The sequence below is a fragment of the Gymnogyps californianus genome, unplaced genomic scaffold, assembly GCF_018139145.2.
Source record: "Gymnogyps californianus isolate 813 unplaced genomic scaffold, ASM1813914v2 HiC_scaffold_128, whole genome shotgun sequence".
Classification (NCBI taxonomy): Eukaryota; Metazoa; Chordata; class Aves; order Accipitriformes; family Cathartidae; genus Gymnogyps; species Gymnogyps californianus.
Window position 1 is genome coordinate 1 of NW_026114009.1, and position 20,232 is coordinate 20,232.

A 20,232-nucleotide genomic window follows, 5' to 3' on the forward strand; every position below is an offset into this window, starting at 1 on the left:
TTACGCTAAACCAGGAAAAGATGGGAGCTCCCTACTTTGCATCAAGTTCAAACACAGAATTGTGAGTGGCAAAATGGCCTCTGGGAAAACAGAAGTTACTACAACCCTTTCAAATCGGGGGTGGTGGTGTGCACAGGGGAAGGTAAAAGCACTATAAACTGATGCAATCTATTATTAAAGAAATCGGACTATCCCATAAGAAAATGCCTTCCAATCCAGATTCTAACAAGTTAGTTAAATATATTGTTACCTTTCTCTTCCTTCCTCTTCTAACAACTTTAGGAATGCATATATCATTTGTTTTCATCACATCCTATGAAGATAAGAAAAAATAAAGTGTCTTAGCAAACTTAAAATACAGTTTAAATGATCAAGAATTTCTCAGGGAAATCACATAACTGAAGCTTCTGATATGAGACTTAGGCAAAAAATTTCATCACATCAAGACGCTTTCTGTTAGTAAATATCATTACATTAAAGTTTGCTCTCTGATGATATCTCTAATTCCCATTAGCTTCAATGAGCGGTATAAATATATCTGAATACATATGAAACTTTACATTTTAAACCACTCCTGAGACAGTCACAGTGCTAGCAACTGTAGCTTCTAAGTATTTGAAGATGCAGTTGCAAGTCAAAGTACGCAGTATTAAAGTTGACTTCTTTAGGTTAAAAAGAGTAACATTCCACGTACTTTGCTACTGAGTTTTTCAAACGGGACATCATCTTCTTTGACAGTATCCATCTCTCTGTCTTCTGTAGGTAAATTATTATCCTGCTTACTTGATGACTGAAAATGGAAAAATTAACATGGAGTTAGTTCATTTATAGAAAAACAGAAGTGAAAAAGAGGAACTCAACTATCAGACTGCTTTGCACTTTCGGTTTAAATAGTTTATGGCTATATATGCACATTGCTTCTTTAGACAGACATCAATATCCCCAAATCAAACATTTTCATATGTGTACCTCTTGCTCTCTACATTTCTTTCATATTTACAGACAGTTGTCAGAACAGGTCAAAAATATTGCAACACACGATGACAGAACTAAAAAAATTTAAAAAATAAAAAATTACACCAGCACTTATTTTATTCCATTTTATGTTCGTGGTAACATCATTACATTTCTCCATATCAGTACTTCTAAATGTTCATACCAATACTAAAAAATTCATCTGGACAACTGCTTATCTATGTATATGGATAAGAGTAATGGATCAGAACGACCAAGCAATATGAATGTAAAGGTGTACAAACAAAATGCAGTAGACTACAAACAAGGCATTTAATGGTTTATGAGCTAAAATTTGGTAACACTGATCATCAGTAACTGGATTTTGACAATGCTATGCTTTAAAAACAACAAAACAAAAAACCTTTAGAAGAGCTGGGGTTTAGAGATATATATTTAGATCTATTTTAGAGATATATCTAAGTTTGACGATCAAGAGTTTGTAATACTTGGAAATAATCACCTTAGCCCTGTGAGAAAAAGAAAAGAGAGCGAAAGAGGGCGCGCGCAAAAGTGAGAGAGAAAAAGAGATAAAAAGATAGGGAGAAAGAGGACGCGAAAGATAGCGAGAGAGAAAGAGATAAAATAGTCAGAGAGAGCTGGGGGGGAGGTAGGTAAGGAAGACGTGAGAGGGAAAGGTAGAGAGGGGGAGAGAAAGAGAGCAGGAGAAAGAGAGAGAGAAAGAGAGGAGAAGTGGGAGATAATATAAGTAATGGGGGGAAGGGGGAGAGGGAGAGAGGAATAGAGGGAAGGGGGAGACAAGGGGAGGGAGATGGGGAGGGTGAGAGGGATACAGGAGATGGGGGAGAAAGGGAGAAAGAGAGAGAAAACGAGAGAAGAAGAGAGAAACCGAGGGGGGGAGGCGGACAGAGAGCGAGAGAGCGAGTGAGATATAGATATGGAGGAAGAGAGAAGGAGAAAGAGGCAGCAAAAGAGCGGGAGAGAGAGAAAAGGGCAGGGAAAAGAGAGAGCGAGGATTAAATAGCAGAGGAGAAAGATAGGATGAGAGTGAAAAAAGATAAGGGGAAAGGAGGGAGAAAGAGAGAGGAAAAAGAGAATAAAAGAGTGGGAGAGAGAAAGAGGGAAGGAAAGATAGATAGAAAAGAGAAGGAGAGAGGGGGAAAGGGAGAGGGGAGGGGGAAGGGAGAGACAGAGGAGAGGGAGAGAGAAGCAGGTAGGCAAAGAGAGTTATTGAGACCAAAAAAAGCGGGGTGGGGGGAGGTGGGAGGGAAACAGAGATGGTGGGGAGAGAGATAGGTGAGGTAGCACAGAGTCAGGGAGAGAGAGTCTGAGACCGGGAGAAGGAGAATGAATGAATGAGAGACAGAGAGATGGAGATGAAGAGAGAGGAGAGAGAAAAAGAGACTGAGATGGGGAGGGGGGGCACCGAGACAGACCAGGCGACACTGAGAGGGAGAGAGGGAGAGAGACCAAGAGCATGTGAGAGAAACTGAGAAAATGATGGGAGGGGGGGTCCTGAGACTGAGAATGAAAGAGAGAAATTGAGACGGGGAGAGCGACCCCAAGAGAGCAAGATGGGGAGAGATAAAGCGAGCGAGGGAGAGGCTGAACAAGGGAGAGGCGCTGAGGGAGGCTCTGGGAGAGAGACCAAGAGAGAAACCAAGCGGTAGGGTAGACCAAGAGACACTGAGAGAGATGTACCGATAGAGAGAAAGGCAGAGAGACAGAGAGATCGAGAGAGAGTGAAACCAAGATACACGGATAGAAAGAGGCAGAGAGACCGAGAGAGATAAGGGGGGGGGGGAGAGACACAGACTGAGATCGAGAGTGTGAGCGAGACTGAGAAAGAGAGATTGTTGCTCTTGACAACATCCATCAATGTAGTATCTAAAACTGTTGAGAATTTAACACCTAAAATAAAAGGACACTGATATCCTGTAATATAGTAGTTTCCACAAATGAGTCAGAAATAACTGAGATACTACATATGTATCACTACCATCCTCACCTAGTTTTGTGCTTTTAGGATTATTTAGACCACACATACCACCAACACCTTCATGAACAGAGACCACACACCTCTCTTCCATACTCTGTGTATGTATGTATGTGTGTGTGTGTGAGTGCATGTGTACATCACGTGAACAGAGCTAAAAAAATTAAGGATGTAAATCTAAAGATGTTTGTTACACTAATACCAAATGCATAGTGAAGTAGAAAGGTTTTCCCTCTCTCCCTTGTAGTAGAGACTACATACAGCAGCAATAAACAGCAGACATTTCAGATAAATGCAGTTTAAGTTCAAGTACAATATATTTTAAAAGGACACAATCTAGTTTCAGTAGGATTTTAAAACAATACATGCTTATGCAAGCCAAAAAGAAAAACTTTGTCTACATAAACTAGCATATACCAGTTACTGATAGACTTCCTGACACAAAAATTTGATAAGAGTATGAAAACCCTTACATGCATTCATATGAAGATTTGTAGTAATTTAAATTGACTCTTGAAAAAAAAATCTATTTAGTGAGAGTACTCTTTTAGCCTAGACAGAATCTAATGTTGTTGTAGATTTTTCAGCCAAAGTTGTCAGAGCTGTACCTGTTCAAGCTATTAAACAGCCTTCAGAAAGAAATTGTGAAACAATACTAAATCTTGACAGTCATTTCCCCTTTCACTTGGCTAAAAATGCTGTATAAGTTTTCATTAAGTGTATTCTGATTTAGAAAACTAGATCTGTAAAGTAATTCAGTTTCACAAATATTTACAGCACCTGAAAAGCACTACAGAAGGACAAAAATGTTATAATGTTCAAGCCTGAAAACAAGAAAAAACAGTCACAACACTGACACTGTTAATTTAAAGTAATTATGACTTTAGCAACACATTTTTAAACTTGAAAGATTTTCTGATAAAACAAACCTAATTAATTTAGCCACTCACTTTGGAAATAACAGACTTCCTCCTTTTGGCTTCTCTTTTTTCTTCATTGCCCTCAGTAGGCTCTTGACAACTTTCGCAAATAGTTTCTTTGACAGCACTGTTAACAGCTGAATGGGACTAAAATACAAAAACATCACACTTGAAATCTAAATACCTTCCTAAACTACAGAATAATGATATTAAAAGTTGCACTGTATCTGAAGATCTAAGTAACCTCTGGTTAAAGCTGCAAGAATGTTAAAACATCTTATCTAATTTATTAATTCTCAATTTAAATTGAGAAGTGACAGTATTTTCATTATCCACCTTTCAAGCTCTCATGCACTAACAGCAGCTTATATTTAGGTTATAAATACTGCAGGGGAACATTTTCTGAAGTGCAATTTAATAAATGGAAGAGTTCTGAGTCAAACATGACTTGTCAGGATCTTTGGCCAAGAGATGAAGTTACACCAGAAATAAATGCCACCATGGGGTACCTTTTCCAAACATATGGCAAACTCCACAAGTGCATTCTTGTATATACCTATAAATGTAATAAAGTCAATCAGCAATTCATCATCAACAAATGTAAGAAACCAAAATCCACTATTTAAAACTTTTGTATAGTTTTTATTTTAAATAATACCAAAAAGCATGGTTAACCTTCTTCCTGGCCAAGAAATCCATCTTTTTAATTAGCTGTCAATACTAAGTGAGCACAGAAAGCAATTATTCTTTTCCTGAAAACATTAGTAGATTAATATTTCAAAAGCCTGAAGAATTAAAGTAAAAGACATAGAAGTAGAGGAGGAGAAGGCAAAATTACTATTTTTAATTAGATTATTTAATGAATAATGTTCTCATTATTAAATCTTAGCTCTTTTGCACAAAACTGGCAGAACTCCCTCAACTCTTAATTTTTTCCTCCCATTGAGAAAGTGGCTCTAGCTTAAAACCCAAGCCACAAGCTCCCTTTTACCCTCCACCTCCCTAACAATTACAATTACCTCTGCAAAGTATAAATAATGCCTTTGGAACATTCTAGCTACTTCTGTCAGCTGAACATAAAATGAAGCTCTCAAAGACTTATCAAGATAAAGTATGCTTAGGGAAGGGAGTTAAAAATAACAATAATAACAATAAAAAATCTGTGAAATAAAAATTAATCATCCCCTAGTAATGACTAATGTCTTATCCCTTTACTCTAAGCCCATCTCACATCCAAATTCAAAATTCAATTATTCTAACATCTCAGTCTGAATATCCCACTATTAACTTATTCTGCATGTGGCCAGAGTTCTCTATTCATCCTTCATTTTCCAGATACTGGGGACAGCTACATTGTCTGCCCTGCTACTGTCCCAAAACCTGTGCCTCCTCTAAGCAGGTACAATTTTTAAAAAAAAAAAAAAAATGTATATGTAGATCAAACAACATCTTTAATATGCATCTTTTCCTCTCCAACAACACAGCTAAAACCCTTGCCAGTCTACTCATAACCATGTGCAGTGACTACTGTAATGTACTGGCTGTATACAGTCCCACTTTGAATACTGCTGGAAAAATCCATTTTCCTAGCTTGTCATATTGTCCACATCACTTTTCCACTGACTCTTCATTCTCCATGAGAAACTGCATGCCTTTAGCTTTCAAAACATTTCACGGCCTACTTTAGTTGTCCCAAAAACTAGAATTCTTTCACCCGGTGTGCAAAAAAGCCAATTAACACACAGAGTTGAGATATTTGTTTATTTCATGTCTGCGCAGAGATGGGTGCTAGGTGGTAACTCCACAAAGCTAGCACACCTGGTTAACACCCAGTAAAGCATTTTATACCTTTCGAGCAAGTTATCAGTGCTTTTACAGTTTCGCTGAGTTACCCTCGTTCCTATTGGTTCTCGCAAGTCTCATCTCCACTTAAAGTCGCAGTGTCCTCCTTTTTTACTGTGCATGTTCTGTGAGGAAGGGGCTTCTGTTGGTAGGGGGCTCTCCCTACCCGAGGGCAGGTTTTCTAGTATGTTAATTAGGATAGTTCACTCAAAGTTCAAGTAGCTCTTTGGTTGCCCTTGTGCTTATCTTGGTATTTCTTTACCCACTGACTTATGGTGTCATCTTGTTTCTCTTCTCAAGGTCGCGCCTCATTAACTAAATAGCATCCTTTGTTTTTGTTTCTCCCATATCTCCAACACTTTCACCCTGTTTTGGACCCCTCCTCATCAGCTACTGAGGTCTCAGCTTCTGCCTCTGCCACTTTCAACCAATTTTGTTTTCTCATATGCTGCTCCCAAAATGAGCAAAAGCTTCCTCATAAATATCCATAAAACCACACAACAACTACCTTGCATCAAATTCTTATTATTTGAACCTATTTACCTTCCCCCACTAAGAAGAAAACAAAACAAATAAACAGGTTAACTGTTAATTATGCCAGATGCAGAGATTATGGCCTATCAGGATGATGAACATCCTTCCATGGTTTTTTATGCTCCCTTCACCCATTGTTCTCACTCACTGTTGAGCAATTGCAGAAACAACTGGGGGAGGAAAAAGAAAAACACAGGAGTTTAGAGGATAAACTAGAACTCATGAGAATTTGGGCCTCCAACCCCCTAGATCCTGTGAAAATTTGTAAGCTAATCATTTCCCCGGAAGATTGGGACGGAGATATTTGGGAGGACCCCCACCAAGAACTTAGTGATGAGGGTGAATCAGATGAATCAGAATTTAAGGTAGCCCCTATTATTAAAACTGAGATATCTGTTGGACCTCAAGGGGCAGCCATAAAGACCATGGGACCCCCTTCAACTGACCAATCTACACAAAAAATATGGGCGGAAGCCTGGCGAAAGTGAGACTGAATATCTGTGGCATGTCTCCTTCACTGGAGGTGATGATATTATGTTAGATCAAAGTGAAGCAGATGGCTTTTGGGGACCAGGAGTGTTCTTGAAGAGGGACCAGCCCCTAACACTGAACCACACTCTATTACACGGCGAGTAGCATATTGGGCAGGGGGCATAGACCCTTGGGGTAGAGGGGAGCCTACTGCTATACCAATAAGATCATTAAGCAAACTTTCTACTGCTGTTACAAAAGCGGCCTGCCTTCAGGCTATGAATTACAGGGGTGCATATGGTAATTACCCTATCTCTGCCCCTGTAGACCCCCAAGCCATGAGACCACTGATAAGGGGAGCCCCTGCTGTTTTAAAATCCTACCTCATTGCAAAAAGGGATGAAATAAGACAAAACATAGAACATAATGCTCAGGAGGGTCAAGACAGCCAACCCTGCCTCTGACCCATCCCAACCTGGGCAGATTTGATGCATGGCCTTGTAAATCATAGTCGAGAAATGGGGTGGGACGAACCGACACCAGCAGGGCAATCCCGAGCTGACACAGACAGCAGACGGATCCAGCAAGTAAAACAGACTCCCCAGAACCCCTGACACTTTCCCCGATCTCATAAACCTCGTGATGGAAGCTTATCAATGAGATAACACAGATAGTCCTCATATTTATGTTCCAATTGGCCCCCAAAGACAACTAGTGAAATTTTTAATTGAGACAGGAGCTCAAATTTCAATACTTTCAAATTTGGATGCTCAAAGAATTAACATTAAGCCCGGCCGACAAAGGGTTAAAATAATAGGATTTATCAGCAAAAGTTAAATATGCCCCGTAGCTGAAGTAAACTTGTTATTGCAAGGGGAGAAAAGAATATCAAGACACCAATTAGCAGTAGTTTCAGGGAAGGAAAATGTTTTAGGCTTTGATATATTACAAGGACGAGTTTGGAAAGTGCCGGATGGTAGTGTTTGGTCTTTTGGCTGCCTGGAGTGTACATGGTTAGCTGAGCGAAAATTAGCAGCTACCTGTGGGCGTCAGTGAATTGGCATAGTTCGCTTGCTGCAAGCTGCATCCATGCTGCCTGACTCAAAAATAACTAAAGTCCCTCAGTATCCTATCTCTGCAGCTGACCAGACGGGTATTGCGGAGGTCATAGCTGACCTAGAAAAAGACACATTATCTCCCAAACGTAGTCCTCATATAATTCCCCAGTGTGGCCAGTTAAAAAAACAGACGGGAGATGGTGCTTAACCATATACTACAGAAAGTTAAATGCAAACACCGCTCCTCTTACGGCCGCCGTCCCGAACACTGGTACATTAACTGCCACTCTCCAAGCTGCCGCTCACCCCTGGATGGCGATACTAGATGTAAAAGTGTATTGGGTTTGCGTGGCAAGGTTTTGGTAGTGAGGGGGGGCTACAGGGGTGGCTTCTGTGAGAAGCTGCTAGAAGCTTCCACTATGTCCGATAAAGTTAATGCCAGCGGGTTTGAGGACGGACCTGCCGCTGGCCAAGGCTGAGCCAATCAGCAACAGTGGTAGCACCTCTGTGATAACATATTTAAGAAAGGGAAAAGAAGTTACAGGGGAGTTGGAGTTGCAGCCAGAGAGAGCGGAGTGAGAAGATGTGAGAGAAACAACTCCGCAGACACCAAGGTCAGTGAAGAAGGAGGGGGAGGAGGTGCTCCAGGCGCCAGAGCAGAGATTCCCCTGCAGCCCGTGGTGAAGACCATGGTGAGGCAGGCTGTCCCCCTGCAGCCCATGGAGGTCCACGGTGGAGCAGATATCCACCTGCAGCCCATGGAGGACCCCATGCCGGAGCAGGTGGATGCCCGAAGTACGCTGTGACCCCATGGGAAGCCCACGCTGGAGCAGGCTCCTGGCAGGACCTGCAGACCCGTGGCCCTGTGGAGAGAGGAGCCCACGCTGAAGCAGGTTTGCTGGCAGGACTTGTGGCCCTGCGGGGGACCCATGCTGGAGCAGTCTGTTCCTGAAGGACTGCACCCCATGGATGGGACCCATGCTGGAGCAGTTCGTGAAGAACTGTAGCCCGTGGGAAGGACTCACATTGGAGAAGTTCGTGAAGGACTGTCTCCCGTGGGAGGGATCCCACGCTGGAGCAGGGGAAGAGTGTGAGGAGTCCTCCCCCTGAGGAGGAAGGAGCGGCAGAAACAACGTGTGATGAACTGACCCAAACCCCCATTCCCCGTCCCCCTGTGCCGCTCGGGGGGGGAGGAGGTAGAGAAAATAAGGAGTAAAGTTAAGCCTGGGAAGAAGGGAGGGGTGGGGGGAAGGTGTTTTAAGATTTGGTTTTATTTCTCATTATCCTGCTCTGATTTGACTAGCAATAAATTAAATTAATTTTTTCCCCAAGTTGAGTCTGTTTTGCCTGTGATGGTAATTGGTGAAGTGATCTCCCTGTCCTTATCTCGACCCACGAGCCTTTCGTTTTATTTTCTCTCTCCCTGTCCTTTTGAGGAGGGGAATGATAGAGCGGCTTGGTGGGCACCTGGTGGCTAGCCAGGGTCAACCCACTACAAAAAGATATGTTCTTTATGGTGCCACTGCAGGAGGAGGATAAAAGAAAATTTGCTTTTACCTGGGATGGGATACAATTTACTTTTAACAGACTTCCTCAGGGCTATAAGCATTCATAGAATCATAGAATCATAGAATCATTTAGATTGGAAAAGACCTTTAAGATCATAAAGTCCAACCATTAACCTAACACTGCCAAGTCCACCACTAAACCATGTCCCTAAGTGCCACATCTACACATCTTTTAAATACCTCCAGGGATGGTGACTCAACCACTTCCCTGGGCAGCCTGTTCCAATGCTTGACAACCCTTTCGGTGAAGACATTTTTCCTAATATCCAATCTAAACCTCCCCTGGCGCAACTTGAGGCCGTTTCCTCTCGTCCTATCACTTGTTACTTGGGAGAAGAGACCGACACCCACCTCGCTACAACCTCCTTTCAGGTAGTTGTAGAGAGCAATAAGGTCTCCCCTCAGCCTCCTTTTCTCCAGACTAAACAACCCCAGTTCCCTCAGCTGCTCCTCATAAGACTTGTTCTCTAGACCCTTCACCAGCTTCATTGCTCTTCTTTGGACACTCTCCAGCACCTCAATGCCTTTCTTGTAGTGAGGGGTCCAAAACTGAACACAGTATTCGAGGTGTGGCCTCACCAGTGCCGAGTACAGGGGGACGATCGCTTCCCTAGTCCTGCTGGCCGCACTATTTCTGATACAAGCCAGGATGCTATTGGCCTTCTTGGCCACCTGGGCACACTGCCGGCTCATATTCAGCTGGCTGTCGACCAACACCCCCAGGTCCTTTTCCACCAGGCAGCTTTCCAGCCACTCTTCCCCAAGCCTGTAACATTGCATGGGGTTGTTGTGACCCAAGTGCAGGACCCGGCACTTAGCCTTGTTGAATCTCATACAATTGGCCTCGGCCCATTGATCCAGCCTGTCCAGATCCCTCTGTAGAGCCTTCCTACCCTCAAGCAGATCAACACTCCCACCCAACTTGGTGTCATCTGCAAACTTCCTGAGGGTGCACTCCATCCCCTCGTCCAGATCATTGATAAAGATATTAAACAGAACTGGCCCCAATACTGAGCCCTGGGGAACGCCACTTGTGACCGGCCGCCAACCGGATTTAACTCCATTCACCACGACTCTTTGGGCCCAGTCATCCAGCCAGGTTTTTACCCAGAGAAGAGTATGCCCATCCAAGCCATGAGCAGCCAGTTTCTCCAGGAGAATGCTGTGGGAAACAGTGTCAAAGGCTTTACTAAAGTCCAGGTAAACAACATCCACAGCCTTTCCCTCATCCACTAAGCGGGTCACCTTGTCATAGAAGGACATCAGGTTAGTCAAGCAGGACCTGCCTTTCATAAACCCATGCTGACTGGGCCTGATCACCTGCTTGTCCTGTACATGCCGTGTGATGGCACTCAAGAAGATCTGCTCCATAACCTTCCCCGGCACCGAGGTCAGACTGACAGGCCTGTAGTTCCCCGGATCCTCCTTCCGGCCCTTCTTGTAGATGGGCTTCACATTTGCTAACCTCCAGTCAACTGGGACCTCCCCAGTAACTAACATAACTTTATCCTTGTGTCCTGAAACTATTAACATGATCCCTCCTTAACTTTACTATAATAAAATGGCATCCCCAATTATACAGAAGAGCAATTTTCTCTTATTTTGCTGAAAAATTGAGGCAAATTGTAAATAACAATAGCAACATTAGTCCAACTTGCAACTCAGTGATGCAGATCAGTAAATTATTCCCCTATAGCAGCTAAGTCATCATTGCTTTTTTACAACAATATGACAAAACAGATTAAAGTATTCACAGACTCCGAATCACTTACCTGCTGATGAGAGAATTTCACTTTGGGATTGTTGTCAATTTCCCATAATCCTTCATTAAAGCCTTTTCTTTTATTTGGTTTGCCATATTTTTCTTTATTTTCATAATAAGGGAATATATCCTTTGGTCCCAAGAATGCCCTTCAAGAGATGAAAACATTAGTTACCAGAAACATCACATTTTTAAATTGCTACTCTTCAAATTAACTTTAGTACCAGATATTATAAAAAAAAATAATATTCATTGATGAGGCATCTGAAGTGATATTCTGTAATCAGCAAAGTGCTGCTACTGAAGCATCTTTAGTCTTCTAAACTTTTGCTTTCAACAAACCCAGTTTTCCATTAGTACTACCACACTCACTGCTGTCTCCTAGGTGTTGAGTGTCCCGGTGTTGTGGTTTAACCCCAGTCAGCAACTCAGCACCACGCAGCCGTTTCCCCCTCCCCCTCCCAGTGGGGTGAGGAGGAGGAAAGCAAAGGAAAAAAAGTAAAACTCGTGGGTTGAGATAAGAACAGTTTAATAACTAAAGTAAAATATAATACTAACAATAGTAATAATGAAATATAATAATAATAGTAATGAAAAGGAATGCAACAAAAAAAAAGGAGGGGGGAAGAGAAAAAAAACCAGTGATGCACAATGCAATTGCTCACCACCCGCTGACCGATGCCCAGTTAGTTCCCGAGCCGCGATCTGCGCCTCCCAGCCAACTCCCCCCTGTTTATATACTGGGCATGACGTTCCATGGTATGGAATACCCCTTTGGCTAGTTCAGGTCAGCTGCCCTGGCTATGCTCCCTCCCAGCTTCTTGCACACCTGCTTGCTGGCAGAGCATGGGAAACTGAAAAGTCCTTGGCTTAAGATAAGCGCTACTTAGCAACAACTAAAACATCAGAGTGTTATCAACAGTATTCTCACACTAAATCCAAAACCCAGCACTGTACCAGCTACTAGGAAGAAAATTAACTCTATCCTAGCCGAAACCAGGACACCCGGCAAGAAACAGTCAATGCTATGTCTTGAATGTTATGTCTTGTTAAGATCGCAGTTGACAGAGCCACCCACCACTGTCAAACAATGATTAAAAACTGAGCAGTTGACTGATGTACAGAAAGAGCCATTGCTTCCTTAGCAAACCAAGCTAAAATGTGAAGAAATAAAGATTCCTTAAATCCTGGAAACATAATGCAAGATAATGAGCATGAGTATAAGAAGATATGGCTTCAAGCCAAAGAAAAATCTTTCAAAATTATTAAATTAAAACCAATATGTCTGGGATGACAAAACAAAGTTGGGATAGAATGATTGCCTAGATCTTTGTAAGAATGCTATATCGTGTATCCTGAAAGACATGGAAATCTAACCACAAAAATATACAACTTCATTAAATGTTTTACATTAAATGCTCAACATTTCTGTCTTTAAGTATCTTGTATATCTGAATGAAAAGCAGCTTATCAAGAAAATGATAAAGATATTTTTGCTGTTCAAAGATACTTAAAAAGGCCTAAAACCTTTGCTTAAGTTAATAGTGTTTTCAAATGAGGTGGCACAGAGTTGGAAACAAACTTACAATTTTTGTATATTCTGTTTTTTAATTAACTAGATTTTTTTAGTTTAAGTGTGAAGAGAGAGATACTCAATACTTTGGCTAGTAGGAGTGTTAAATTGCTCCTTATTTTAAATTTCTGTTCCATCCTTACTGTCCTGGTTTCAGCTGGGATAAAGATAATTTTCTTCTTAGTAGCTGGTACAGTGCTATGTTTTGGATTTAGTGTGAGAATGATGTTGATAACACTCTGAGGTTTTAGTTGTTGCTAAGTAAGTAGCGCTTATCTTAAGCCAAGGACTTTTCAGTCTCCCATGCTCTGCCAGCAAGCAGGTATGCAAGAAGCTGGGAGGGAGCATAGCCAGGACAGCTGACCCGAACTAGCCAAAGGGATATTCCATACCATAGAATGTCATGCCCAGTATATAAACTGGGGGGAGTTGGTCATGGGGGGGCGGATCGCTGCTCTGGCATCGGTCAGTGGGTGGTGAGCAATTGCATTGTGCATCACTTGTCTTTTCTTGGGTTTTATTTCTTTTTTATTTGTTATATTCCTTTTTATTACAATTATTATTATATTATTATTAGTTAATATTATATTTTATTTTACTTTTGTTATTAAACTGTTCTTATCTCAACCCATGAGTTTTACCTTTTTTTTTTTCCTCCTCCCCATCCCACTGAGAGGGGGGAGGGGGAAGCGTCTGCGTGGTGCTTAGTTGCTGGCTGGGGTTAAACCACAACACCTACTCATAAAAAGAAATGCGGAAAAAAAAAATTTAATCTACTCTCAGTATCTGGGGCTTAAAACTGCTTCTTTTTATCTTTGTTTTCATCTACAGAAACTGGCCTCCCCTAAGGCAAGCAAAAAATCCTCCCCCTAAAACGCATACATTATTATCCGTAATGCAAGTTGCACAACTATGGCTATTAGACTGGCACCTTTTCCCACAAATTGCAGTATCTACACTGTAATTTTTTCTAAGCCAGACCTGGGAAAAGAAGGTAATAAAGTACTAAACACCGATATTCTACTTTGTACTGCAGAACATCAAGGCACATGAAGTTTCTGTTGTAGTACCATGTCCTCTAGAGTTAGGATTTCATAGTAGCAATCTAACTGCTGTTAATAGCAAAACAGAAAACCTCAGTGACCAACGTTCTCATTTTCACCCCTGTGCCTATATCCAGCTCTGTCTGACAAAGTGTATTGGGTTTACGTGGCAAGGTATTGGTGGCGGGGGGGGCTACAGGGGTGGCTTCTGTGAGAAGCTGCTAGAAGCTTCCACTATGTCCGATAAAGTTAATGCCAGCGGGTTCCAAGACGGACCCGCCGCTGGCCAAGGCCGAGCCAATCAGCAACAGTGGTAGCGCCTCTGTGATAACATATTTAAGAAAGGGAAAAGAAGTTACAGGGGAGTAGCAGTTGCAGCCAGAGAGAGGAGTGAGAAGATGTGAGAGGAACAACTTTGCAGACACCAAGGTCAGTGAAGAAGGAGGGGGAGGAGATGCTCCAGGTGCCAGAGCAGAGATTCCCCTGCAGCCTGTGGTGAAGACCATGGTGAGGCAGGCTGTCCCCCTGCAGCCCATGGAGGTCCACAGTGGAGCAGATATCCACCTGCAGCCCATGGAGGACCCCATGCCGGAGCAGGTGGATGCCCAAAGGAGGCTGTGACCCCATGGGAAGCCCATGCTGGAGCAGGCTCCTGGCAGGACCTGTGGACCCGTGGCCCCGTGGAGAGAGGAGCCCACGCTGAAGCAGGTTTGCTGGCAGGACTTGTGGCCCTGCGGGGGACCCATGCTGGAGCAGTCTGTTCCTGAAGGACTGCACCCCATGGATGGGACCCATGCTGGAGCAGTTTGTGAAGAACTGTAGCCCGTGGGAAGGACTCACATTGGAGAAGTTCGTGAAGGACTGTCTCCCGTGGGAGGGATCCCACGCTGGAGCAGGGGAAGAGTGTGAGTCCTCCTCCCCCTGAGGAGGAAGGAGCGGCAGAACCAACGTGTGATGAACTGACCCAAACCCCCTTTCCCGTCCCCCTGTGCCGCTCGGGGGGGGAGGAGGTAGAGAAAATCAGGAGTAAAGTTAAGCCTGGGAAGAAGGGAGGGGTGGGGGGAAGGTGTTTTAAGATTTGGTTTTATTTCTCATTATCCTGCTCTGATTTGACTAGCAATAAATTAAATTAATTTTTTCCCCAAGTCGAGTCTGTTTTGCCCGTGACGGTAATTGCTGAGTGATCTCCCTGTCCTTATCTCGACCTACGAGCCTTTCATTTTATTTTCTCTCTCCCTGTCCAGTTGAGGAGGGGGAGTGATAGAGCGGCTTGGTGGGCACCTGGCATCCAGCCAGGGTCAACCCACCACACAAAGTATAACTCTAAGACCCAACTGCTTGAATTGAAGATGCTGCTACTGTTTTTATGAGATAGTTTATGGTAAAGTTCAAACAAACAAAAAAAACCCTAAGTTTCATTTCCCCATTTTTTTTATCATCTCTGTAATGAAGTATTTGAGACTTACTCCCTATTCATTTAGATAAGATAAAGAGAAGTTGCAAGTCATCTAGGAAGCTTAAGCATTTCCTACTCCAGTAGTGTAAAACAATCTAATCTTTCACAGTGGCTATCATCTATCTCTTTGCAGAAGATTGTTAGAGAGCATCCAGCCAGGGATCCACACTCGCAAAGCCTACTTAATTAGAGCAAAAGGGGGGATTGGGGGAAGAGAGAAAGACAGACCAGAGGAAAGAGAAAACATTGCTTCTTTTCTTTCCTTTGCTCTGAAAGGAAGCATTTTTCCACAGTTGCAAGTCTGTACCCACACTATTCAGACTTGGAGAAATACTAGGAATTAGCTACCTTGCTAAGGTCATGTAGCTTACTGGGGTTTTGCAGTTAAATCCCCATACACAAGAAGGAGAAAAGGTCAAGGAAACCTAAACAGGACAGATATCACCCTGACGTATAGGGTCCAGGGTCTTGAGTCTAGAGTATGACCTTCTGCCTGCCTATGACTAGCTAAAATTTGTGCTTATGTGATTTAGTCACACAAGAAATTCACATAAAGCTTTGTTAAAATACAAATATCTAGTTTATATCTAGTTTTCCTTTAGAAAAGGGTAATATTTCTAAAACAAGATGACAGCTGGCAAATATCTTGAAAAGAAGAAATAGGCTCTTAGGGTTTTGTTGGGGTTTTTTTTCAAGAATATCAAGAAGCTACAAATTTAGTTTTTGGTGAAGCTCAGAAGAAAGCAACAATGAAAATCAAAGTACAAGCTTATACTTTAGAAACATAGAATCATTGAGGTTGGAAGGCAACACCTCTGGAGGTTGTCTAGTCCAGCCCTCCGTGCTCAAAGCACAGTCAACTAGAGCAGGTTGCTCAAGGCCATGCCCAGTCAAGTTTTGAGCATCTCCGAGGATGGAGATCCCACAACCTCTCTGGGCCACCTGTTCCAGAAGAAAGGAAGTACTTTGCAACACTGTAAGATATGAGAGGCACAGATTCAAAAACATTTTTCAAAGTTTTATTCTAAAGAAAACATTTGAGAACTTTGAAATGCAGTAGCCCTGAGTCTACCACATTACCAAAACCAGATTTCAGTAAAACTGCTTTGTATGAGTATCAAAGAGTGGGTATAAGGTTTCAAATTTGCCAATAACCTACATGCAATCAAACATGATTTCAGAACCTGTCACATTTGAAAAAAGGTCATTGTGCTTCTCAAAATTCTACAGAAACTTTTAAGATTACATATAAATTCATTTCTTTTTACCCTACACTTGATCTGTGTTCCTGAATACATCTTCAGGAATGACAGTAAAAACAAGTAGTGCAATCCAGAATGGCATACGTTAAAAAGGAGAGAAGTAAAAGGGTGCTTTATTTTAATTGTCAAAACATCCTGAAAAGGGTACAAACCTACCGAACAGTATAAAGCAAGGACAAAAAAGGGGGGAGAACAGAATTCAAACCTTGCTTCCTCTCCCCACAAAACCACAAAAAATAATTGAGCCTATATAGAACTATATGGAGTGATGTGAACAGTCAATGAAATGCATGGTTATAGGAGCCAAACATGCACAAAGCTCATTGACAGAGAAGTCACTTCTTAAAAAGAGTCAAATAGAAAGTAGTGTCAGTGAGAGCTGATAGTTCTTTCTTTTTAATTCATCAGAATACTGTATTTTCTCTACCACATTTATTTTTAAAGATAGGTAGGAAGTACCACCTTAGAGTGATTTTTATAGATTTCTTAATGGTCTGAAGGAGGACAAAAAAAGCTTTCTGCAAGCTGTACAAGAAATGAAACAATTATACAAACAACTAGCTCTGTGACCTGCTTTACAATACTATTTGCAGCTTATTAAAAAAAGGGAATAAAAACAGTATTTCCCCCACAAGTCAAACAGGAAATTAATACTGAATTAAAGATCTCTGTAATCTACAGTAGAACAACATTATGAAGTAGCATAACAAATTTCACTACAATAGTCAGAGAATAGCATAAAAACATATTTAGAAGTGGGAAAAATCAAGTCCTTTCAAAGGAAATGATACGTTCCATTGCAAAATGTTAGTGTTACCAAAAATATTCGTCTTTCTTGGATACTTCACATAATAGCAGGCATGAAACTAACTGGGGTGAGACCTTGGGCTTCAAATGCACCTCTTCACTTTTTCTCAAACCTTCCCCCTCTCCCCCTCAAAGGACTCAAATGCTACTTATTCCATAGTTTTCAGCTTTATTTCATTTTCCTTTAGAACACAGTTTTGAGGATACACGGGACTATAATTAAAATCCCTTACAAAAGAAAGAAAGATATGTCAATCATGCCACTTTGGGTAGGCTCTTGCTTTTTTACTGAGCAGGTTTAGCTGAGATGGAGTTAATTTTCCCCATAGCAATCCTCATAGTGCTGTGCTCTGTATTGGTAGCTAGAAAGGTGTTGATAACACACCAGTGTCTTGGCTACTGCTGAGCAGTGCTCCCACAGCATCAAGGCTGTCTCTCCAACATTCCCCCCCTCACCAGTAGGCTGGGGGTGGGCAAGATCTTGGGAGGGGACATAGCCAGGACAGCTGACCCAAACTGACCAAAGGGATATTCCATACCATATGACGTCTGCTCAGCAATAAAAGCTAGGAGAAGGAGGAGGAAGGAGGGGCATTCGTTATTTATGTTTGTCTTCCAGAGCAACCACTACCCATAGTGAAGCCCTGCTTCCCAGGAAGTGGCTGGACATGGCCTGCTGATGGGAAGTAGAGAATAAAATCTTTTGTTTTCCTTTGCTTTTGCACGTGACCTTTGCTTTTGCTTTATTAAACTGTCCTTATCTCGACCCACGAGCCTTTCGTTTTATTTTCTCCCCCTGTCCAATTGAGGAGGGGGAGTGATAGAGTGGCTTTGGTGGGCACCTGGCATACAGCCAGGGTCAACCCACCACAGCAGGAAAAAGTGCATGTTGCAGGGAGTAGTAGACTATAACCACACCATTTCACAGCAAATGTGGAAAGAAAGCTGCCTATCTTGCCACTAGAGATTAATTTAAGAAAATATAGTCTGCCACTGAATCACACAATTTTCAAACACATGATGCAAACTGTTAAGCTACTGTTAAGACATCCTGCAATGAAAACAATATGCCCTTTAATCTAAAGGACTTACGTCTCATGAGTGCCAAAAAAGAATATAGGCATTTTATTCATAGGAGGTTTTACTGCTCCATCTGGAATTTCATCCACCTAAGAGAAAGAGAGACTAGAATTAAAGTTTAGTAACAAATAAAAACACTCTAGGGGAAAACACTTAAGTGTTAAGTATTAACCTGAAGAAACAAAATACTATCGAAAAATGTGAAAGAGATTTAAACAAAACAAGACTCAAGGATTATATATAAAAATAACCCAAAGAAATGAGTGATATTTGTAAGGGTATGTAGAAGGAGAGTGTTTGCTCCTTTAAGGGTATCTGGTCAAGGACCTTTTCAATGCAAAAAAGGTATAATAAGAAAAGGAGGAAACCATAAACAAGAATATACAGGGACACAAACCTGACCAACAAATAAGAGATGCAGTGACCAGAACCAAACCTGTTCACTCTAATTGTTAAGGATATGTGGAGTGTGAGAATGTTTATTTCAGCAAGGTTATCAGATCAGGGACCTTGTCAGTTGGGAAACTAAGGAAAAGGGGGAAGCCAGAAACAAAATATGCAGAGACACAAACCTGACAAAACAAACACAGAGAGAGTGAGAAGAAACAAACCTTGCCACTCACACTAATTGATGGGCTATCAAGAAACTACAGGCACCACTTCCAGGAAGATCAACCTGGACTTTGCAACTAAGATTATAAACCAGGGGAGATCCCGGACACCAGACTGGGAGGGGTAAGGGAATCGATAGAACTATGCAAAACCATGGACATGTTGGGCAAACAGAAAGCAGGGAGAAACAAAGTGGGGGTAGAAAGAAAGGGTTAAAAACAGGGCTGGTAAGTATGCTTGTCTAGCTGAGCCCTGTGCCTGATCACTGCAGTCTGTCCTACCTTTTATTAAATCTTTTTCTCAACTGTCTCTCTGTATAATCTCGCTCTCTATCCCATGTGTATGTTTCCTGCAAGGACTAAGTGGTAAATGCTGAGAAAACAATGCCAGAGCAGGACGACCGGCCCGTGGGGAACCCACGATGGAGCAGTCTGTTCCTGAAGGACTGTACCCCATGGAAAGGATCCATGCTGGAGCAAGGGAAAAGTGTGAGGAAGGAGCGGCAGAGACGAACTGTTATGAACTGACCGCAACCCCCCATTCCCCACCCCACCCCCCCGCACCACTCGTGGGGGCAGGAGGTAGAAGAGTCAGGAACAAAGGAGTGAAGTTGAGTCTGGGAAGAAGGGGTGGGGTGGGGGGAAGGTGTTTTTAGTTTTGTCTTTGTTTCTCACCATCCTACTCTATTTTTAATTGGCAACAAATTAAATTATTTTTCCCCAAGTCGAGTCTGTTTTGCCCATCATGGTAATTGGTGAGTGATCTCCCTGTCCTTATCTCGACCCATGAGCTTTTCCATCTTATTTTCTCCCCTGTACTGCTGAAGAGGGTGAGTGAAAGAGCAGCTTGGTAAGCACCTGGCAGCCAGCCAACGTTAACCCACCACTAGTCAGCTACTAGAGTGGGTGGGTGTCTTGCCCACCAGCCATTGGGGCAACATCAGAGTGAATACTGAAAACCAGCTACTGGGAGGGATTGGCGTGTGTGAGGCAAGTAAGGGGCTCAAAACCGGCGGCTGGAGCAGGACTGCAGGTCACAGCCCGTGTGCCTGCTGCCAGCTGCCGAGGGGGGGCAGAGTGTCTGTATCTTCCCGAAACTGGGTGTGTGTGTGGGGGGGGTGTAATTCACTAGCAAGCTTCAAGCTGGACTAGCTGGTGAGTAGGAAGTCCTGAGTCCAGTCAGGGGTATCACATGGGTGGAGGGTCTGTGTTGGTATGCCCAGGGGGACTTGCAAATGTGGAGTGCCTGTGGGATGAGCATGTGAGTGCGTGCC

General features: G+C 42.6%; 1 protein-coding gene across 1 annotated transcript in view; it reads right to left on the reverse strand.

Moving 5' to 3' along the window:
• Positions 1-250: 250 nt before the first annotated feature.
• Positions 251-20,232, reverse strand: part of LOC127027999 (lens epithelium-derived growth factor-like) — a gene marked incomplete at its 3' end in the record, with an annotated part of 37,855 nt that continues 17,873 nt past the window's right edge. Inside the window, exons 2-6 of the mRNA XM_050913831.1 lie at positions 18,360-18,436; positions 11,137-11,275; positions 3,922-4,038; positions 695-790; positions 251-313 (exon numbers count right to left, since the gene is read on the reverse strand). Coding sequence (XP_050769788.1) covers positions 251-313; positions 695-790; positions 3,922-4,038; positions 11,137-11,275; positions 18,360-18,436 — 492 coding nt within the window. The remainder of the gene's footprint in view (positions 314-694; positions 791-3,921; positions 4,039-11,136; positions 11,276-18,359; positions 18,437-20,232) is intronic.